The sequence below is a fragment of the Nesoenas mayeri genome (assembly GCF_963082525.1).
Source record: "Nesoenas mayeri genome assembly, chromosome: 11".
NCBI classification, from domain to species: domain Eukaryota; kingdom Metazoa; phylum Chordata; class Aves; order Columbiformes; family Columbidae; genus Nesoenas; species Nesoenas mayeri.
In genome coordinates, this window is record NC_137563.1 from 3,544,321 (window position 1) to 3,567,940 (window position 23,620).

General features: G+C 42.3%; 2 protein-coding genes across 2 annotated transcripts in view; one reads left to right on the plus strand and one right to left on the minus strand.

The window, feature by feature from the left end:
• The window catches only part of SH3GL3 (SH3 domain containing GRB2 like 3, endophilin A3), a 45,630-nt gene extending 42,778 nt beyond the window's left edge, over nucleotides 1-2,852 (plus strand). The window contains exon 9 of the mRNA XM_080351546.1: nucleotides 2,181-2,852. Within this exon, the coding sequence (XP_080207672.1) occupies nucleotides 2,181-2,386 (206 nt within the window). The 3' untranslated portion in view covers nucleotides 2,387-2,852. The remainder of the gene's footprint in view (nucleotides 1-2,180) is intronic.
• A 5,714-nt stretch (nucleotides 2,853-8,566) lies between these two features.
• LOC308044647 (lamin-B3-like) lies at nucleotides 8,567-21,616 on the minus strand (the record flags this gene model as incomplete). The annotated part of the gene is made up of 11 exons (XM_080351450.1): nucleotides 21,233-21,616; nucleotides 15,811-15,967; nucleotides 14,699-14,824; nucleotides 13,670-13,840; nucleotides 12,217-12,342; nucleotides 11,881-12,101; nucleotides 10,954-11,179; nucleotides 9,905-10,012; nucleotides 8,949-9,065; nucleotides 8,742-8,849; nucleotides 8,567-8,608 (listed from the first exon to the last, which is right to left on the minus strand). Exons 1-11 carry the CDS (start codon nucleotides 21,598-21,600, stop codon nucleotides 8,567-8,569), a joined length of 1,770 nt encoding a protein of 589 aa, XP_080207576.1. The 5' UTR covers nucleotides 21,601-21,616.
• Nucleotides 21,617-23,620: the final 2,004 nt, after the last annotated feature.

A 23,620-nucleotide genomic window follows, 5' to 3' on the forward strand; every position in this document is an offset into this window, starting at 1 on the left:
GACGGTTCCAGTGCCCCGGTACCACTTCTACACGGGCAAAGACTGACAATAACTCAGCTAAATTCTGGGAGCTCTCTTCTGTTATTATAAAGAACAAAACATAACTACAAAATAGAAAAGTAATTCCGACTGCCTGGTTTTAACACCAGGTATCATCCCTGATGGTATTACTGTCAATTAAAAAGATGCTTTCCCCCGTTCTCATTTACTCATCACCAGATTAGTTGTCAGCTGGTTTCCTTAGGAGACTTCTGGTTCCTGAACAGTTACTTTTCAATAGGTTCCTCCACATTACCATGATTAGCAGATTAAAATGCGTTTTGGCATGCGTTTTGAACATCTTAACTATCAATATTACATTACCAATTCTGTGCAGATTTACCCAGACCTGAATTATTCTTCAAGGTGATGGCACGATTAGCACGTGCGACAGCTGGGAGAGGGTCAAGACTAGAATATTTGAGACTTGCAATGCTACAAATAAGACAACCTGAATAACTTAGCATTTAAGAGGCTTAACTGCTTTAATGTACGTACTAGAGTGTTCTAGAGTTCTTTATCGTGCTAGAATGTGTTTTACAACTGTTTATGTGGCAGCAGCATGAAATCTTTTCTCCTATTCTTCCCTTATATTTCAAATTTTACTTTTATTTCACTTTTATTATTTACTTTTCATTTACTTTTATTTCACTTTTACTTGGACATGCTGTGTATGTTTTTAAAAATCTGTTATGGCTGAACTTCAGTTGAACCTCTGGCTAGTCCTTGGCCACAGAGCTAAGCTTTACAATTGGAACATTAGATTACATTTTATTAGAATAAGTTGTTAATAAATATGAATGAGTATATTACATATGTATCCATACCACAAATCCAAGCCAATTAACACCTCTCCATGAGCATATATTGTAAAAAGATGACTGCATTTGCAAGGTTCACTTCTTTTTCTAATGGTGATTCTGCTTTGTACTTTATATTGGGTTATTTTGCACTAATGTGTTTGCATATGGTACCATTAAAAAAAAGTAATTTGGACCGAAGATCTTTATAGCGGGGCAAACAGCGTAAGTCACAAGAGCAGCCAGATGCTATATTGGGAAACTGTTTTCAGGTATGAAGTAGTTTGACAGCCACCCCGGTTCCGAGCGTAACCTCTGCGTTAGTTCAGCTGAAGGACGTGTGCACCCAAGGGTTGCGTAGGTGAAGGTGGGAGCAGTGACTGCTGCAGCCGGGTGAGGGTGGGAGCCGTAGGGCAGGAGCAGCTGGAAGCTCCTGTGAGCACAGGTGGAGTGTGCTGGTGGGCCTGGCCCTGCTCTCAGGTGGGGTTACACGCAGTAGTGGGGAGGTTTATCCAGGTGATTGCTTGTCGCCTCCTGTTGACTCTCACACCTCTTCAACTCCTACCCTTCCCATTCCTCTGTCTTCCAGAGGCCACACTGGTTTGACAACTGTGATTACTCAAAGTGTGTGAGACAAACATCCTTTTGAAAGGGAAGGCAGCTAGGAATGAAAATGGAGTAGCCGGCTGAAGGGAGAAAGAATTATGTTTAAACTAATTATTACTGGTAGTGTTGTTTTAAATATAAGGACCAAGGGATGAAAGCAATGGAAAAACTGTTGGGGGAGCAGAATTGATGACAGCAGGGCTACATGTTTTGACCCGACTGCAACACGACTGGTGAAGGGACTGGAACACAAGCCCTATGGGGAGAGGCTGAGGGAGCTGGGCTTGTTTAGTCTGGAGAAGAGGAGGCTCGGAGGTGAGCTCAGCACTCTCTAGAACTACCTGAAGGGCAGTTCTAGCCAGGTGGGGATTGGTCTCTTCTCCCAGGCATCAGCAATAGGACAAGGGGCCATGGGCTTAAGCTCTGCCGGGGGAAATTTAGGCTGGATATTAGAAAGCAATTCTTTGCAGAGAGAGTGGTCAGGCATTGGAATGGCTGCCCAGGGAGGTGCTGGACTCACCATCCCTGGAGGTTTTTAAAGTGAGGTTGGACATGGCACTTAGTGCCATGATCTAGTAAACAGACTAGAATTGGACCAAGGGTTGGACTCGATGATCTCTGAGGTCTTTTCCAACCCAGTCGATTCTGTGATTCTGTGACCCATTGCTGTATGCACAGTGGCTGGTGGGATGCTCTGAAGCTCTGTTAATACGTTTTTTTCTGTCACCGGGGCAGGTTCTGCAATGCACATGGATCAGCCTTGCTGCCAAGCTCTCTATGACTTCGAGCCAGAAAACGAAGGCGAGCTTGGGTTTAAGGAAGGGGACATCATAACTCTGACCAATCAGATTGACGAGAATTGGTATGAGGGGATGTTAAACGGGGAGTCTGGCTTCTTCCCCATTAATTATGTTGAAGTGATGGTTCCCTTGCCTCAGTGATTATGTCATTCAAGCTGTGAACGTGATTTCATGACTGAAATGGATTCACAAATGTTCTGTAAGTGTGGCATTCTGTGAAAGCCTTGCTTTTTGACTGACTTACTGACTTTTGTATGCGTCTTTTTAAAATGTATTTATTTTATATTCCAAAAAAATAAATTACCTTCCCCGACACCATCAACCTGCAAAAAAACCCATGCCCAGTTTTTTTGCTTTGTGCCTTGAAGATCACTGTATGAAATGTTTACTGGTAGCTCGCTGTTGCTCCAAAATGCATTTCCTTGCTATTATTGTATGTGAATTTTTTTTATCTTCGGCTGCAATGATTTTACTATTGAAAACCATTTTTAAAAACACTGTAAGTGAAGCTAACTGTAACCAGTTCTAAGTTACTGATGTCGTTGAGCTCCTTTCATGTATCACACTGTAATTTATTGTGAGCGAGTTAATCTGTTTCACATTGTACGTTGACAAAAGGCAAAGTGGTTGTTGTCAATATTATGATGCTGTTGTACTAAGTACAAATTCTCAGCATTGAAAATTCCTATAATTTACTGACCAAACTGAATAAATATTTATGTGGGATAAGAACAGTGGTTGCTGCTTCTGGCATTTGCTTTTTGAGCTGGAGCTCACTTTTGCAAAATAGATCAGCTTTCAGTGAAGAAAACAATGCTACATTAAAAAATGCATTAGTAAAGCCCAAGTATTGGTTTTATAACACCCCAGCCACTATGATTTTAATAATCTTGCTCTCTCCCTGCTGATTGTGTAGCATTTATAATGCCTGTTAAAATTTCTTCTAGCAGGAGGATAAAATTCCTTTGAAGTGAGTACAAACAGATCTTTGCTGCACAGGCTTTGCTTAGAGCTCCCTTGACATAAACAGGTAACGATAGTGACTGCAAACACATGAAGAGTCAATACGCTTCCAGTTTTCATATTTATTTGAAAGGGATGGAGAAGAAGAAGAAAGAGAAGACAAGGTGGAGAAAAAGATGTGCAAAAAAGCCTCAAAATGAAGGAGAGACAGACACAGGTATCTTAAGTACAATCAAAATGATAGAGGTAATTTGGTTTTGTGTTATGCTTCTCCTTTGCTTAGTAAATGTAGTAATGACCAAAAAAATTCAGCATCCCTAGAAGAACACATGATCTTTTGCCAATTGCTGTTTGTACAAGAGAGAAAGTGGTGAGAAGGGAGCTGAACTCTTTATAGGCAAACTGGCTTGAATCCAGCTTCAAAGTCTCAAGCTCTACTTGGTTCTGTGGTCCAGTAGAAACAGCATTTCCTAGAGAGAAAAAAATTCATGTGTATCACACATGCAGTAACTTTTCCATCTAAGCAGCATAAATAACCCCTAACCATGGCTTTTGGTCTCTCTCCTCTCTGGCCCTGGCTTGCACAATGGCCACAAGAACAGTAAAGGATTATTCTTTGTAGCTTTGGCTACAGCCTGCTACTTAAGGCACATGATCTCAGCATTTAGACTTGCTCATGTAAAGAAGATTCATCAGCCCTTGTCCAAATTCATGTGCAAGTACCTAGTCAGTATTAGGGCAGCAATATGGTAAATTTTTGAATGAAAATAGTTACAATGTTCTGAATACTAAAATGTATGGGACAGCTTTCAAAGATTTAGGTATGTGGGAGTGAGAGCTGCTTTTGCTTCTACCCCCCTTTATCAGAGAGGTCTCACCAGTCATACCTTTCCGTAGGAGGCAGGAAAAAGGTGTTGCAATCTCTTCTACCTCACCAGAATTCCCTAGATCAAAGAATTTTATATATGCACATACACACATTTATATATAAAGGTTGGAATTCTCAAAACACTTTGCAGTAGGCAGCTTACCACTTAGTAATAGAGCACCTGCTCAGCTGCAGTAATGTCTCATTGAACAGAAACAGCTATGTAAAAGTTTTAAGCTAGAAGCAAATAAGAGAGAGCTGTGCTGTTATCCATCAGGATAATGTATAGAGAGGTCACAGGAAATGAACAGTCTTTAAGATTTGCCTACTAGGAAGAGAATTTGCACAATAGGATCCATTGGAGATCAGAGAATCAGTTCTTGCATATGTGCCTTTCACAGTTTGTATGCTAAGAACAGGTTCCATAAGATCCATACATTTACAAGACAGTTTATTTCTTAAGACAATGGATGGTGTTACCAGACAACACCCTGTACCACAACTATTTCCTGTCAAGACTTGCATAATAGTTCAAACCTTTCATGGCTGTTGCTTAATACCATCCTTGACTTGTGCTATGAGAAGGTTTCATTGGAAATACTGAAGATTCCTCTTAAATCAGGTTCATAACAGTTCAAGCTTTATTTAGAAATACAAACAGAGCAGCACAGTGTATTTCTGAAGGTTTCTTGAGTCTGCAGGGAATCTTCCCTAAACTCACCACTTTTATTGCTTCGACATCTTTTGAGCCACTCACATAAGATCAATGAACAAACAACTTTATTATTTAACCTGCAAATGTTAAAGTCCAAGACCGCTTTTATATACATGAAAAATACCTTTTGTAGTTAAAAAATTTTAAGAAACCAAGATAAATAGAGCAAGGTTAGAGCAGCATCTATTTCTATGTAGGCCATAAGGTACAACAATAATTCAGATTTGCTAAAATGCAAGTTTTAAACCAGCATCCAGTCTTGATATCTCAAAACTAGAATTAAATAACTTGAGGTTAAACTAGTACAAGGAAAGCCTACCTTAACAACTACATCCTAACACAGAACAGGTCTTAACTTCAAAAATGAATACTTTGGCAAGATAAGAGGCAGTCAAAAAACTATTCCAGCATTTGGAGAAACCTGCAGTCTCAGCTGCTCCTCTGCCTTCAGTTGCTCCCCTCCCCTCATGCTCTTATAGCATACTTCACATGGCTCATCAAGGTAAGCATTCAAGTAAAAAGAGGCTAAGAATAATTTAGTGCAGTGGTTGCAGAGGCTGACTCCCTCATTTCTAAGTGTTATAGGTCAGGCTTTACATAGACTAGAGAACTATTTAATTTACAGTAAATCACATACTGGCCAATAGACAGTATTACCCCAGCTGCCCCATCAGACATCCACAAAGCAGTACTGCACAGATTTAGTTCATAAGTATTCCAAGAGCAGATCTTTTTGATGCACCTTGTACTACAGCTGGTGCTTTCTAGTTTTGGTTTTTGTTCTATCCTTTAAAAAACTGACTCATGGGGAGGTTTCAAGCAGAGTGCTGATATTGCTGGTCACAGTACCTTCTCCTTCGGAATGAGATGCTTTTTCACATTTACAGGATAGATCTGCCCAAGTTCAGTTTGACATGGGTATGCTGCAATATATTGTATCTAGGAATATACCATACTGAAACTGATGGATTTCCAGGTGCTAGAATACAGAAACAGTACATTTAATAACAGACAGTATTTTTTACAGCTTGCTTTTAATTTTAAAGTGTTTCACTCTAGCAAGTGATCTAGGCCAGTTTTGTATATTTCAGCATCAAGATGTGAGCAGTAAACATCTCAGCACTCTTCAGGATAACTTTTTACTTCAGCCAAGTTCAGACTTGCTCAGGGTACAATCTTGGCTGTTATGTGGCCCATGTAGTTTCCCACTCAGGCTTCAGACAAATTACCTTTGGAGAAACACCAGATCAGAACACTGAGAAAGCTGAGGCAGCCTCATGCTCATGGTCAAGTATCCAGCATCCTTGTAGGGCATATGTTTAGAAGTTTTGTAAACTCTGTACCTTCCTTTGTTTCAGCAGGTCATGGAAACCAAATCCTTCTGTTAAAACAAAAATAGCTTCACATGGAGCTTGTATTCTTCTGCTCTTTGTATCAGTGAATCCAAGGACAGGGTCCAGTATGAGAAGGTAGGAAGCTTCATGTTAGAGACAATGTTTCTTACGAAGAGGTCAAATCGGAGATGTGAATTCCACATTTCAGGTATTGCAGAAGGTACCTAAACACATGTAGTCTGTGTGACCTGGGACTGAGAAGTCTTTTCAGGTGATCATCTCTGTCCACATTACATGATAAAACAGCTGGTATCTTCATTTTGCTGCAGAAATAAAACATCAGGACATTAGGCTAATTAGCATGTGCACACTTCATATTTATTACTGGTTATCTACTTGACCTTCATATAGGTGTGGGTTTTTTTATATTATTCAGTTAATAAAGCAAAGCAGGTTTTCAAGAGAGACAATACCATAACTATACTACATGTTTTTGGAGTGGGGAAAAGAAAACAAGCTTGTAAGAACTCGAGTCCATGCAACACATGAGGCTATGCCTTCCTTAACAAGAGGCTAGCAAACTCTACCAGCACCTCAGCTCTGAAGCATCAAAACTTAACTGCATGCAGATTCATGCAACCCTGGTTAGGATGGTAAAAGCAGAAGCCAAACCCATGGAAACCCTGCCTTTAAAGCACAGCATGCTTGCTTCGCATTTTGCTGCATGCAAGACGGTCACTGTTTTTTACCAAGCTGCCTTTTTGATGCAGCAGAAGCATAGAGGTACTAAGGACAAAGGTTTGACAGGAATTCAGACAGGAATGACATTAACATTTGAGTGGGAGTATTAGAATCAGTTCTTACCATAAGTGGTACGCAACTGTACTGTAAAGTTGCTGATAAAACAGATCGGAGGTGTAAGGAAAACAGTTACTTTTTCTTTCAGTCATTGATTGCCAAAAAAGCCACATGATGAGTTAAATTCAAAAAAGGAGCCTTAAAAAACCCCACAAAAATAAAACACGAAAACCACAAGCCAACCTCGAGGAGAGGCCCTACTCTGAATATGAAGAGAAGCTTGTATCAGTGAGTCTCTCCACAAACCTAAAGCTTCACTGCTATTGTTTGAACTGCTTTGGTGTACGCTGTACCCACAGGCCAGAACAGCTTTAAAACCTTTCTCAATAGCCTATTTAACAGGGTCTCACCCTCCTTCAGTGACAGACTGAAAATATTACAAGTATGTGCATGTAAGTCAAGAGACTTTGACAGACATCCTTGACATCCTCTAAGCCACATGGTATTATAATAACAGATATGTACCCAGATTTTCTGTTTGAAAGAACCAAGCAGCAGGCAGCAACTGCCCGTTCTTAGGTACATTCGCTTCAAAAAGACATACTAGGACACCTCTGTGTTTTCAGACAGGTATATTATAAAAACACCTAAGAAATGGTGGTGGCTTTAAGACCTGGTGCTATTTCAAGTGAAGAAACAAACCAACTCAAGAGTCAAGTACAGCCCATAATTGTTCAGTTATGACCAATTTAAAGCCCTTGTATGTGTTCTGTTCTAGACTATTTTAGCAATTAAAGATACCTGACTACTAGTATATCAAAGTACATGAGGAACATCCAATATACAGAAGTTCAAACTTATAATACGGTCAGTCAAAAGCCATTTGGAGGGCTGGAGAGTCTTTCACTTGGCATCACAACATGCAACTTGTAGCCAAAGGGTTATAAGTATGTTGAAGGCAAACAACCTTTGTTCTATTTGAGTGTGTTAATTCCATTAGCATGACCTGCATCTGTGCTGAAGTTCCACTTTGGAAAGTACTGAAGGGAGTATTTATGACTGAAGCAAGGCTGAGATTCTTATTTTGCACAGCAAAATGAGAAAGTAGTTCCTAGAAATGGGCTGGAACAGAAGTGCCTCAAAGTCATGCTTGAATTTAAGAGGGACTTAGATAATCAATATACTAACAACTTTGATTTCAGGCTTTTAACACTTTGGAATGGCAATACAAGGTTTCTTCGGTGTCAATTTAAGTTATCTTAAGAGCAAGTCAGGGACACTGTTTGGAGTGTCAAATAAGTCACTTCATTCCACAGAAATAAGGTATTTCTAGTTAGTGTTTGCATTCTGTTCTTGCTGTAAAAGCTTTAAACTTATTCATAGCCAGATGCTTAGATGGAACAGACATTAAAGCTAGTATTTTTCAGTATGTCAGCAATAAGAGACCAAACAATTAATGCTGCCATTTGATCATATTCAGCCAGAGAGTAAGCAAAACATCAATTCCATTTCTGATGCAAAGCCATGCAAGCTACCTCCTCCATGGGACAAGAGACCGCAGCACTATTAGTGAAGCAAGTTTTCTATCTGACAAGCGTGATTCTCACCATCTCACCTGCTTAGGATGCTCACAGGAACCACTATCATGAAACCAAACAACATTTCTTTTTTCTTCTTCTTTTGGTCTGACATCAAGAAAAATGTTGAGAGTTGTAGGATATTGGTAGTACTTGGGCAAGTATTTTCATACAGTAATAAAAAGAAATAGCCAGTGAATGATTCTGTTGATAGTGTGTATTTAAACTTCAGGCAGCTTACCTGAGATGGAAAGGCCATTTCACTTCCACTTATTTCTTCATAATCATCATCTTGCTCACTGCTTTCTTCTCCCCTGGGTACATATATTATCTTCCTCTCTGCAAGTTCCTACAATACAATTGAATTGCCACCAAGAACTCTCAAGAATTAAGCACATCAAACAAGTTCAGTATTAGTACAGTAGAAGCTACTTACTATCTCACTTACCTCACCATCATCTGTGATGAGTTTAACACCAATATCATTCCCGGTTCCCCAAGATTTCTGAGACTTCCAGACCAGATCGCTAGGACCTGGGCTTACACCAGCAGCTGCACCCCAGATCTGCAACAGATTGAGAGTGAGCTTCTGAAGAATCTTATTTGTAGTTGGATTAGGACTCAGTTTAACATACACATCTCCTAAGTTCTCCAATACCAAATATGTCCAATAACAAACTGAACTAGTGTGACCCCCAGCAGGTTAGTTCTTGTCAGGACTACCAACAGCAGTAGTAATGTGGTTTTTAACCGAAGACTATAAAACCATTAGTGCAGAAAAGGCTGTGAACAGCTGCTACCTGATGCAGAGGTAGCCTTGCTGGGACAAGCACATCACAGATCCAAGCTGCAGTTACAGACATACTCATGGCAGCAGTGTGTGTATACAAGATAGACTCCAGCCTGGGGTTACTCACTGATCTCTTGATCAAGCTTATACAGAGTTTTGAGTGCAGAGTGTAGAATTAGGCTCTTTGATCATTAAGTGTACTCAGCGTATCATTTTAGAGCTAATATTTAGCTTTGTACCCATAAATCATGAGCTCAGCATTGCTGAACTGTAGTGCACTACAGCTTTTAGAAACAGCACAACTTGTATCAAATCAAAGAAACACGGGGAACCCTGAGAATAAACTAGAATATACTGGTTCTATTCATAATAACAGCACATCCCAGTCTGGAATGTTCTAAGTTCAACCCAAGATCTACCTTTACAGAAAGGTTAATTGGCATTTCAGGTCAAGTAGTTGCAAGGATTTTTCCCCACCTCCCTCTCTACATAAAATGAGGATTTTAGTTCTTCAGGCACTTGCAGTTTCAATTTAGTTTTCCCTTATTCCCCGAGTCTCTGCTGCCATCTAACATAAGAGAGCTTTGAGTAACTTTGACAAGACCACTACCTACTGTAACTACTTGGCCCGCCTGAAGAGTGAACTGTGAAGGAAATTTGTACGTTACATCTGACACATTTCCAAGATGTCTTCTTAACACCCATCCATGTAGCATTTGATCCTGTGGGACAAGAAATTTCTTTCAGCATTACAGGCCAACACCATATCATACAAAGTTCTTTCCAGACTCAGGGGTCAGTTTTAATCCCACTCCTGTAGTGTACAAGAATCCAATCAATTTTGAAGAAGCATTTCAGTTTCCATTAAAGCCTCCCTATGATTTCTCCCAGTACTTCCTTAGGATTAAGCTTAGTCCCACCAGTTTGGGCACATCTGTTCTTGCCTTCTGTTGAAGGGGAATTATGATGCTCTTTTCCACGGAGATTCTGATAAATGAGGTTGGTCACACCCATCTACCAACTTTGGCCATATGTATCTATGTAAAACACATACACAGAGGCCTGTGAAGGTTTAAAGCATCTCAGGCCAAAGTGGTCAAGCTACCAGCCACAAGTTTTGGAGCTCCAAGGATTGATCCTAATAATTCTGGATTTGCAGACTAAACTGGTCAAATAATTACCTAATTGGTCAGATAAACATTCTGCCTGGATTAGATACTGTCAACTCTATTCAAACTTTTAGCTGTTTTAAGCACATCTAAGTAACAAGCCATCATAGTCCAATTTACTAAGTACCTTAGTTACTCCACAGAGAATAAGTAGTACTATAGGAGGACAATGCTAGTCTGAATTGGATGAGAAACAACTGAAGGTATTAGATTTCTGCATCATAGGACCCAGTGAGCCTCCCCACAAAAGCACTTCCCAGACAGCCCTGTGAACAAAACACCTGTAGTACCAGAAGAAGAAAGACAAGTGTCTCTAGTCTTCTCTTGGCAGCAGCCGGGTTGGCTGAGAGCTCCTACTTTGCATCCTATTTGGCCGTACTCTTTCCCCATCTCTTCATCCTTCCCTATTGTCACCTCTCCCTAAGCTACAAGTGCGTTCACAAGCAGCCGTACTTTGCAGTGAAGGCCACGCAGATTTGAATGAACACGAGTACCTCGTCAGAGTTGTTTTTAAGCCTGACAAATTTCCCATCTGCATCAATTTCTTCAATGGATACATTTCCAGAAGATGAGGCATGCTGAACAGTCTTAAATCCTAAACTATGCCCTCTTTTTCTGGTTTCTTTCATTTTCCTTTTCTTCCCATGCAGGAACCGTCGCCCTTGAGTTGTTGCTTGAGTTGCAACGCTGTGTGAAGATGGGCTGGGTGACATCTTTAGCCTATAAGGGAGTCGGATAATATTCACTTGAATATGATGTGCTTATTTCTTCTCCCTCCTACCTTCCCACTACAGTCAAGCCTAACAGCTTCTTATATACAAGCTTTCCATGAAGTCTTGAATATAAGATTTTATTCTTACTGGCAAGAGTAGCTATGTAGCTTGCTAAGTTTGGAAGACAGCCCCATCCCTGGAGTTCAGAGCAAGCTTATATTGATAAGAGATTCCCTGGGCAACCAGTATTCATTTAAAGTCTCTACAGACACAGTCTTTAGTGGAAGTAGTTTAAGATTTTGACCTTTAATGTGTACTGAGAGTTCATGCTGTTCTCACCAGGCAGTGTGTGGACAGTTGGGAGCTGGTACAACTTCCCAGTTTCATTCATTAAACTTGGGCTCTGTCTTTGATATCTCTAGGATGCAGCACAAAGCTTTGAAAAAGTTTGATTCTAGGGAGGGATATCTAATAGACCTTTAAAATTTATCAGTTGAGTTTAAGAAGTTAATCTTACTTCACCATGTGGTGAATGTGGCAAAAACCCCACAGTCTACAGAAGACTATGCTTCAAGAACTAAATTACAGTACTGATCACATACTTAATATTTATTGCTTGCCTCCTCCACATTCTGAAGAATACACAGTTAATTTGTGTAGAGATCTAGGATGAAGCAAATCCTCATAGTGGATCTTGACACAGCCTACCTTTGTTCCTCTCCTTCCAGCATCTTTCTGTAGGCACTTATTTCCAGATCTAGAGCCAGTTTCACATCTAAGAGATGCTCATATTCTTCCAACTGTGTTTGTGTCTGCTTCCGTGCTTCTGCCATTTCTCTCTCTTTCTCAGCCATATGCCTTTGATGGAGATCACGGTCATAATCCAGCATATCCTGTAGCTCCCGTATTCTGTTCTCCAAAGCAACATTCTGAAATTAAGGAGGAGAGAAAAATCAAACCATAACAGAGGATTAGAGAGGCCAGAATTTTGAATTGTGTATCTAAATTAAAATAATTTTAAGGTTGTACAAATAAAGATAGTACCTGGCTTTGATATTGATTAAGTTGAGATGTCAGAGTATCAATTCTCATCTTTGTTTCCATCAGCTCCTGCTGAGCAGCATTGGCAAAGTCACTATTTCTTGCTGCAGACAGCTGGGCATTCTCCATCTATGGACAAGTCACTGTTAGTAATTAATTGCTTATGACCATGTATTTCAAATAAGGAAGGAAAACCAAGTGATTTCCAGCTGTTACATCTGGAAATAGTTATGTTTTACTTAAGTGTGCAGATACCAAGAAAGTCCAAGTCAGAAAGTTTTTCATTGCTTTTCAAAGAGATTTACACAAGTTTGACATTCACGTCAGAAAAAGTCAGCAATAATCAGGTAGTGAAAATTGCTGGATTAGGGTATTTTAGTTACAGATGCATGAAGACTTTGTATAGATATGAAGTAAATGGATTCTCTAGAAGAACAATAGAGAATGTTTAGAAGGTGCTTGTCAAAGCAGGAAGCTACAGGATATTATGTTTGCTCCTCAAACTATTGCACTTCCCCAAAAGTTCTGTTACTAAACAGTTCCTGCATCACTATAAGCAGCACTGAGCTATTTCTAGAGCAATTCAATCTTGAGATGTTCCCAGAAAGGATAAAGTGAAGCCACGCTACTACAAGAGGTATGCGCAGAATTTCCAGTGGAAACCTGGACAGAAGCATCTAAAGGAATTCACTGAGTTGGCATTTAATTTGGAATATAGAGAAAGCCAGAAGAACCAGGAAGAAATGAACACATGTACTTGTTGAGAAAAGCAGCAGATTATGTCATTCTGCACTGAGAATTAAAGATGGTTCAAGATATCAATACCGTACACTGCAACCAACCCCCAACCCCAGGACCTTACCTGCCAGGAGTACAGGCCCAAAGCGTTACTTTGTCCTGCATATGTGGCTAATGCTGGGAAACAGGTGACACACCATTTCTGGGAAACAAACTCATGCTACTTCCATAGCCACCCTCTCCCCCTTTTCCAGTACTACCAACTGGAAAGGGACATTTACACTCACAGTTAAAAGTGCTCTTGTAGGACTGTAAGAATACCTTAATTTATGCATTTTAGTAAAACTATAATCAGCAGATCAAGTTTTATTCAATAATACTGAATTGCTTAATAAAAATACAGCACACCTTAGTCCTGAATTTGTCAAACAAGCTCTCAGATTTGTCAGAAGTCTGACTTATTATCAACTTACTACATTAGCCATTCCCCAAAGGACAATATTTATGCTTGAAGCAGTTTTGTTGGGGATCAAGCGTTTGTAGAAATCCTATTGTAAAAATCTGACACCGCTTCAAGATTCTGTAACAACTTACACCACAAAGCTCTGCACTGAATGCAAGGGGCCCATCACTCAGCCATTTATGCTAGCGTGACTTTAATAATATCAAGGGGCAGAGAACTTAAGCTTCGGTTTATTGGCATCTTTTACAGACTTACTTTTGCATTGAATGTTCGCTCCAGCTCCTCTTTGTAGCCTTGAATTTGTTCTTCCTGCTGTTTTCTGAGGTCCTGCAAAGCATCCAAGAGCTTACTCTCAAGCTCTCTCTGACGGCCAGATTCCATTTCTGCCATCCTGCTCTCGTGGACTCTTTTTGTCTCCTTGAGCTCCTAGGAGAAGAAGAAATTTTTCAGAGAATAAGCAAGCCAATACATTTTGAATGAGAGCGGTCTTACTGCACCAGCTTAGTAAGTCATCAGTACTGAAGCAGATTGATCATTGAGTGCATGGTAATCCACCTTTAATCAGATCCTAGATATTCATCCATTCAGTCAGGTACTTCCACCCTGCTAGCTGTGCTGGGTTGTTTTGCTTCCTCACAGCCAACATCGCTTAAACTAATAAATGCAGTACTTTGTATTTAATTTTAAGACCAGTTCTTTGAACTAGATTGATTTCTCTGCTTTACTTGGAACACATGCATATACATTTCAGTTTATTTAAGCACTGTTGCTTTACCTATTCTTGTTTTATTCAAAAAGTAGTAGTATTTGGTAAGAGAAACTGGCATTCTCTATCACTTAAACAAAACACTTTGAGATTACTTCCAGTCAGAAGGAAGTTGGTTTACATTCACATTTTTGAGTTCTATGTACTGACTGCTCACACAAAGGTTACCAGACACCTTTGATAAGTGTTAAGGAAGTAGGGAACATCAGTTGCTTATTAAAGATGATTTCTCTGATTCTTTAAAGCTTCTAGCAAACATCTGGAGACATTCAGCAGTGCAGCCTGAGAAAATTCTCTCATGTTCTACATACCTATTGGCACCCCACAAGTTACCATGAGGTGGGTACTTTCTTGAAGTCTTCCTAGTTAGATGAATTTTGTTGGCTGGTGGACCGTCATAGGTCAACTCAGCTAGTTACCTTTTCAAGGATAAAGCACATCTTAATTTTGCTTTTAAGTGCATCCAGGCATTTTGGACATCTAAAAAAAAAAATCCTTTTTAATAAGCTAAAACATACATCTTCATGAAGGCGCTTCTGGAATGTCATTTCTTCCTGCAGAGTTTTCATATGATTTTCCAGGTCTATCCTCCTCAACATTTCGCTGTGGAGATGCTTTGTGGCATCTTCCAGTGACAGCTTCAGCTAGAAAAGACAGACATCAGGGTAACCAAAATTAAGGTCATTTTTCCAAACTAAGACAGTCAACTTATTACAGGTCATTCAACTCCATTCCCATAGCGATCAAAACACACTGCTTAAGTGAAGTTGGTTACTCTGATTAAGTTCTTATTTCAGTGGGATCTAGCATATTGGCAACAGAAAGAACCCTATTTAATTGTGACATAGACCACATTTCCCACTAGGAATATAGAGAGCAGCTTTTAATCCCATCAGCTAAGTTTAACTCCTCAAACTTCTGAAGAATCCATTGTACCATCCATGTACATTCCTCCCCTTCACAACACTAAAGCACTCCAAATTTCTACATAACTTCCAATATAATTTGTTTGATCCTTAAGAAGTGAAGTCCTCCAAGTATAGCTTAACTATCTTGACAAACTATTATACACTTCCAGTGTTGGAGTGTGATGTTTTAATGATACAAGGGTTTGGTATTTTTTTTCCAAGTTTTCATCCTAAAGATTTGAAATCAGCTTATTCAATTACCACACTAAAACACGAAGAGTACAAAAGCTATGCTCTTAGAAATACATGCATAGAGTAGCAACTCAAGCAAAGTTCATTTCAGTAGCACATGAGCCTACAAAAAACAGTCAGAACTCATTCTGCCTAGGTTTAAGCATAGTGAGGCAGGTCCATCAAACGCTCCCTTTGCTGACATGTTTCAGAATGCTACAGCAGCTATAACAGTACAGCACACTTCAACTTACTTTGTCCTTAGAAGAAATATTACATACTGTGGTCATAGAATAAAGGTACCTACAAAAAGTGGAAGTTTTAACAGACCAGCTATCAGCATTTGCTCTTAGCAAGACTGCAGAAAACTTTTTGTCCACCTGTCATTGCCAGAGGTAAGTCCTTCCCTGGTTTTAAATCTCAATAAGTAGTTAGGGAAAACAATTGGAAGCTTCAGGATGAAAAGCTGAAATTCCAGGAACAAGTCTTACAGAGGCTACTTGATCCTTTAATTCACGAAGGTCATTATCCAGACTTCGGTTCTCATTCAAAGCAGTTGCTAAATCAGCTTCCTTTGCGTTCAGCTGAGCATCAAGGTCTCTCACACGAGCCTGCAACACGCTTAAATCAGCTTCTTTCTTTGAATTCCTGCAAGTGAAAGTTTTACATTCGTAAGTTGCAGTTGGTGAGGGACAAAGTTTGTTTTCCATGTGTTTCCCTTCACAGGGTCTGTGGCAGAGCTGAGGGGAGGAGAGGTCAGTTGACACTGCGAGCACAGGGCCGGCACAAAGAAACAAACCACAGACAAGTATCATTTGTTTAACCAGAAAGATTTCTGACCCAGTTTCCAGCTTGTTTTCTGTGAATCCTACACGGAAACCAACTATTTTCCACGGCATGACCAGCCGGAGCAGGGAGGGACGGCACAGGCCGTCTCCACAGGGAGGGACCAGCCACGCTCAGAGCCAAGCTCACCACACAGGGTGACCTGCCACCCCTCAACAAGCTGCTCACGCAGCCGCCACCTCCCAACAGCACAGGCCGCCCCCAGCTCCCCGGCACAGCGGCTGTTGGCCGTTAACACACAGGGCGGCTGCAGCTCCGGCCATGGCGGCCCCGCACCCCGGGGAGGCCCCGCAGCGCCGCCTGGCGGGCGGGCTGTGCGCGCAGCTCGGGGCCGCGCGCCTGAGGCGGGCGATGGAGGCCGCAGATCACACAATGTCAGGGACTGGAAGGGACCTGGAAATCTCCTCCAGTGCAATTCCCCCATGGAGCAGGAACACCCAGATGAGGTTACACAGGAAGGTGTCCAGGTGGGTTGGAATGTCTGCAGAGAAGGAGACTCCACAACCCCCTGGGCAGCCTGTTCCAGGCTCTGCCACCCTCACCATGAAGAAGTTTCTTCTCAAATTTAAGTGAAACCTCTTGTGTTCCAGTTTGAACCCATTGCCCCTTGTCCTATCATTGGTTGTCACCAAGAAGAGCCTGGCTCCATCCTCCTGACACTCACTCTTGATAATATTTATAACCATGAATGAGTCCCCCCTCAGTGTCCTCTTGTCCAGCTCCAGAGCCCCAGCTCCCTCAGCCTTTCCTCACACGGGAGATGCTCCACTCCCTTCAGCATCTTGGTTGCCCTGCGCTGGACTCTCTCCAGCAGTTCCCTGTCCTGCTGGAACTGAGGGGCCACAACTGGACACGCTATTCCAGGTGTGGTCTCCCCAGGGCAGAGTAGAGATAGCAAGGCATTCACTGCTCTGCAGCGCCACCAGAAAGCAGCTCTGGCTGCCAGGGGTGCCATTCTTCCTCCCCCTGAGCCCTCAGGACATGCCTGCCCACAGCGCGCTTTTGTCCCCAAAAGGCCACTGGCCCAGCCCTGGCAAACCGGCCTTTGTCAGCCCCACATCAGCCCCTCAGCTCCTGCCACAGGGACACGAGCCACCACAACCACCCTTCCCACACAGCACCCTCACGAGGGACTTGTCTACCTCAGGGAGGGCCATGCACTCTTCCCTTCTTCACAGCACAGCAGAGTTACAGGGCAAGAGAAGCCTTGCCTTCAGAAGATGGCTACTTCCTGCACAAATCACCAGTAAAGAGCCCTCAGGTACTCCCTCAATAGCCAACAGGATTGTTTAAGTTGTCAGTTTCACTTGTCACCACAGTATAGAAGTCCTGGGCCCATAGTGAGATCCTGTCAGAGAAAGGGCCGATAATTTCCCAGGCTGCTCTAACTCCCAAAACCTTGCAGTTGCCTGACCACTACTGACTTCCTGTTCAAAACTCCAATTCGCAGTTGCAAAGAGCAAAATGTTCAACTTATTTTAGCAAAATCTGTTCTGCCAAGTGTCTAAGCTGTGCTAATTCATACAATGAGTTTTCCAGTTGATAACTGAGCGGACCAGCTGGAGAGAATCCAAAGTCATTCTGCAGGCATGATCAGCTCTAGAAAGCCCCAAACTGCAGGGAAATATTGGAAAAAAGTAAGGGTTGTTTAGTCTAGAGAAGAAAAAAGTGACAGGAGACATAACAGTCTTTACATACATGAAAGGCTGCTGCATAGAGGAAAGGAATCTATTTTCCATGTCTGTTGTGGAAAAGACGGGAAATGCAGGCTTGAATTGCAGGGAGGAATATTTGGGTTAAATGTTAGGGAGAGGAAACTAACAGTAGCTCAACAGTGAAGCACACTGCTTGGGGGAATATTCTGGAATTTCCATATCTGGAATTCAAAAGAAAAGGGTTATGCAAACATCTGCTGGAAGAAATGCAGGTATGGTTGGTTCCAACACAGGCCTGGGGCAAGTGGCTACATCAGGTTCTTGCTCAAGGCATTTTCTAGCCCTGCTGTTCAGAGACATTTGTGTCCTCATACTACATGACCATGACACAAACCCAAATGTTTTACTTGCAGAAGTTAGGTATTCTTTACTAAGACTCTACAAAAAAAAAGAAAGACTCTCAGGGTAACCATGACAAACAAGGTGTTGTAGTACTTTTAGTACTTACAGGTTTCTTTCTTTTCTAGGTATTAGCCACCTTCTTTTTGGGATCTCTGCTACTGCTGCCATTTATTGTGAGTATAAGTTATGATATTAACAAGTACATCAGTAACTGCTCAATTTACTGTTTCTTCCCACAATAATAGAAGTTCCATTCTGCAATCAAAGTATGTACAAAACTGAAATTCCATTAGTATCTGTGTGTTAACAGTCCACTTTCCTGATGCAGGCCTCTGACAAACGGGTTCAGGTTTCCTGTATTCTTTCCTGACATATTTTCAGAGCACCCTGAAGTGAGTAGCTTTATCCTTGAAATCAGGAATTTAACTCTTGTCAAAGCCAGACTTGTATTTACTATGCTTTCAAACCAAGTCTGGTGTTTGGAACACCACATTATTATGCAGCGAGCAGTGAAAGTTACAGTGCTCTACAACATTCCATACAGCAACCATTCCAGAACTAAGCCTGGCTTACTGACTATCAAGTGCAAGCAGTAACTCTGAAGCACTGCCAGTCACATTCCCTGTAAATCAGAGTGCCACATATGCTTCACCTGGAAAATGTAAATAATTTTACCAAAAGAATTCAGGGATGTTTGAAACAGACTCCAGTTGGTCAAAACTAGAGGACACTAAAAGCTCTTGCAAAATTCATTCTTACAGCTTGAGCTTGTTACACTGCATATTTCTGGTTCAGTAGCAAAATGCATATCTATACTAACTGGTACAAAAAGAAAATAGTCTTGCCTTTCTCTGCTGTGCAACTGTAGTTGCTTTGACCTTCCTCAGGCTCTGAATTCAACCAACTGATATGCTTATTCACAACTCCTCCTCCCCAAATGTCTTTGGCCTCCTTCCAGTTACCGCTATTTAAGTAGCAAGAAAAACAAAAAGCTGAAATGCAAGCACAATTTACTGTTGCTGAAGCTTTAAGTCTCTTTACCAGTGATGAATGAGAGCCAATGGTTAACGCTGTTGGGAAATTATCTGGTGACATTCCATCCTATAAGAGTTCCAGGTTATTTAAAGGCTGTATATATAAAGGGCATGATACCCTCAAAGTAGTTTGTTCCAAGCCATCCAAGACATTTGCAATTAGACAGCCCAGATACAAACCACTCATTAATATTAGGACTTCAGTCTAGTCCTCTCAGAAAGCAGCACGTACTAGGTATCATTTCCCATGAGCTGTAAGCGTAACCACTTCTAAGACCTAGCTACTTAAAAAAAAGAAAATGAGCCCAGAGGACCACATACCTACCAAGCCTAAAGCTTTATAAACAAAGCCATGGAATTATACAAACATGAAGAGCAGCAGCAAAGTCTTAGAACTGGTATTACCTCTCTCCTCACTGTCCACTCAAATGGCTGGTTATATTTATGAAACAGATCTATGAGCCAAAACCCAGCATGAATGAGACAAGCCCAAGAACTTCTAAGCAGCTGAAAACAGAAGCTTAGAGTTGAAACACATTTTATTCTCATGTAGAACAGCTACTAAGTCCTACTGAGCCTATGAGGGGGCAGCATTTGCTCCATGCAAGTGTTAAAAGGAAAAGCTGGTGCCCAAAGTTGCTATGATACAAGTTCATTTGTAGATGTCCAAACCCAACGAGCTGGAATATGGGTACTTGTTCCCTCCCTATCACTTCCTACCTTCTTCCCTCATTTAAGAGCATTTAATTGCACTCATATTGGGCTGCCCCTTTGTTCCAGGCTTAGTGAGACCAGCCAACAAGATGATTCCAGGCTCAGGATACACAGCTGGCAAGAAATTCAAACCTAAACCAGCATGCAGTGCATCCCAGCAGCATGTAAATCAAGACCTAAGAACCACTGGGACAGTTTCTGTGCAGTACCAGCCCGGACCAGGTAAGCTGTCCTGCTTACATGACTGCCTTCTGTGTGTTCCCTCTAGGCAACATCTGAGCTAAAAAGCCCCACAAAGACATGAGCTTACTCCATATGGAGATTCCTTCCCCTACTCCCATAACTTTCTAGTTGATTTCCAGCATAGCAGTTTCTTGAGTGTTTATAAACACAGGTGTGGTACCAAACCCAGTCTGCACTGCATTCATGCAACACTACCTGCATAAGGCCACCCAGCACCTCAAGTTCTGGGGAAAGCCCCTACATGTGTCATAGGGAGGTCTGAAATGGTCCAGCAACACCATAGAGTCATAGATTCATAGAATGTCCCAAATTGGAAGGGACCCACAAGGATCACCAAGTCCAACTCCTGTCCCTGCATATGATAACCCCACAGTTCACATCATGTGTCTGAGGACATTGTCCAGTCTCTTCTTGCACACTGTCAGGCTTGGGGCTGTGACACCTCCCTGGGGAGCCTGTTCCAGTGTCCAGCACCCTCTGGGTGAAGAGCCTTTTAGTAACATCCAACCTAAAGCTCCCCTGGCACATCTTTCTGCCCTTCCCTTGGGTTCTGTCATTGGTCACCAAAGAGGAAAGTTTAGCACCTGCCCTTCCTCCTCCCCATGTGAGTAAGACATAGACTGCAATGAGGTCTCTTCCCCAGCTCCACCACAGCTGGAGGCACACAGTGGTGTCCCCACAGCACATCTTCAGAACAGACATCAGGATTTCTCCTGTCCCAAGACACCTCAACCTCACAGAGCCATGCCTTCAGGGAGTCACAGAATGTTAGGAATTGAGAAGGACCTGAAAAGATCATCTAGCCCAATCCCTCTGCTGGAGCAGGAACACCTAGATGAGGCTACACAGGAATGCATCCAGGCAGGTGTGAAGCTACACAGGACTGTGGCCAGTCCCCATCACCATAGCCCAGACACCCCTCAATACTCACTCCTTCCCCAGCACACACCCCCTCACCCTGCCAGACCCCAACGAGGTGCCAGCCCCAGGGCTGGCCTGCTCGGGGCCGAGGCACCGACCTGCTCTGCAGCTGCCGGTGCTCCTCACTAAGCTTGCCCAGCTCCACCTGCAGCGTGGCCCGCTGCATAGCGACCTCGTCCAGCGACCGGCGGGCATCGGCCAGCTCCGCCTCGTAGTGGAGCCGCAGGCTGCCCAGCTCCCTGTCGCTGCCCGCCTGCCGCTCGGCCAGCCGCTGCTGCAGCGCCGAATTGTCGGCCTCCAGCGCCCGCACCCGCTCGATGTAGGCGGCCAGGCGGTCATTGAGCTGCTGCAGCTCCTCCTTTTCCTGCAGCCGACTCAGCCGCGTCGGGCTCAGCGGCGAGGCTGCGGCAACACGGCCAAGGGAGCGGCTCCCGCTCACCGGCGTGGAAGAGACAACCGTGGCCATGGCAGCCTGCGCTCCGGGCCCGGGCCCCGCCGCTACCGGTACCGCCCCGCGCAAGACACCCAGGGCCCGCCGCCGCCCGCGTATAAATAACCGGCAGCTGCCGCTGCGGCCGGCCCGGGGTGGGCAGCTTAAAGGGCTCGGGCTGCTCCCCGGCCCCGGCGGCTCCCTCCAGAAAACGCACTTTAAAAAAATTAATTATTATTATTCTTTTACATATGTCTTGATGCATCTCATCAGGCCAATGGCGCTGCGCCGAGAGGGCGGGGAAGGAGCTGTTAGGAAAAGCTTACGGTAGCCCGGCGGTTGTACAAACAGGTGCAAGGGGTCGGGGTGGGAAAAACTATTCCCAGATTTAGGACGAATCAGTGATTCTCACCCTCCAGAATGCTGCCATGTCAGTGCTTTGCCTGTTCTGTCTGTGGGTTTTTTTCTCCCAGTTTGTTCAGCTGATGAAAGCCACCCCCTGCTCTTTCTTTGGCAGCGGTTTTAGGTTTTAGGTTAGGCTGTGGTGGCTGTCAGCCATCCCAGTGCTACAGCGTTTCGGTTGAAAGCTGATGTGTGAGCAGAGGGAAGAACGGAGGGGGAAAGGGAACCTGCATCAAGACAAACGTGTGAAACAGTCTGCAAAGCCTTATGCTAATATATTTTATAAAAATCATTGTTCAATAAGAAAGTTGCTTCAATGTAGTGACATGTACTATGATAGCTGTCAGTTTTCTCCAGTAGCTAATTAACTTACCCTTTTTCACTTACATCTTGGACAGCAGATGCTGTACAAATCTCATACAATATCAGCCTAAAAATCTCTGAACATTAATATAACTGTTAGTTATGGTGTTTGTTGCAGCAGTTACAAGAAACTTTACTTAAGAACTTAGCTTAAGGCAGTGTTATTTCCTACACAAAAAATAGCCTTGGCATCCTCTTAGGCTTTTTAAAATACAAATATAGGTTTTATGAAGGTTGTAGGTGTAAATTCAAGCTTCACTTCATAGGTCAACAGGCAAGTAACATAAGAGAACAACATAGTTGGCCCCAAGATTGCAGCTGGGGTTTAGAATTAGGTTATTTCTAACCCCTAGATGCAAACTTACGAAGTAGATGAGGATATAGAAGGAGGCATGGATGCTCATTAAGGTTTTTTCCTGAACTTATTTACACATTTGTGTAAAAAACAAAACAAAATTTCAAAACTCTGAAACTATAGGCGGCATGGTAAGGGCATATGGCCAGACTGAGCTCCTCTGGTTCTAGTCCTAGTAACAGCACCAGGAAATTCTTTTCTGTAGAGCTGTTCCAGTTTTTTATTTTGATATAATGAGTACTTGTTTGCTCTTTTGTGCCAATAGAAAGCTCCATTCAAGAAAAATAGAAAGTATGATTTAAATCGGAATGTGTACCTCTAAGACCAAGATATGTACATCTGAGGATTTACTTCAGCTTTGAAACCTCAGTCCTCTGCAAAGCACATTGTGATCGCATGTCGTTGTCATGTTTGATGGTTGCATGTTACTGGCCAGCTGTTCAAATACAATTGCATGGTTTTGGAACAGATGCAGAACAAAGCAAGAAATCTGCTATTCTAAGAATATCTTCCTTGCCTGCCAAGGCTTTGTAATAGTGCAAACAAAAACAGCCGAAAGATAGTTCAAAAATAGTCTGAGCTGGTTTTATCTTCTTTATTCTTCACCTCCTCTCCCTAGGCAAGAACAGAAGGTGGCAAATTAAGAAGGAGCACAATGGAAATCTGTTACTGATTCTTCTGTTTCTGACATTTTTTCTGACGTTTTATTCAGTTAAGACTGTAGTCTGTACTGCTTGGACCACAAGTGCAGCTGAGGAATTCCTGTGGAGATAAGCCTGTCCCATCTTTTCCTATTGTTTTAAGTATAAAGAAATCAGGAATGTTTCAGGATTAAGAGATATGGAGGGTATCAGGAAAAATTGTGAGAAAACATATATGCCAGACTAAAGCAAAATAAAAGTTTTTTCTACAAAGAGTCCTTTTCCAGGAAAATGT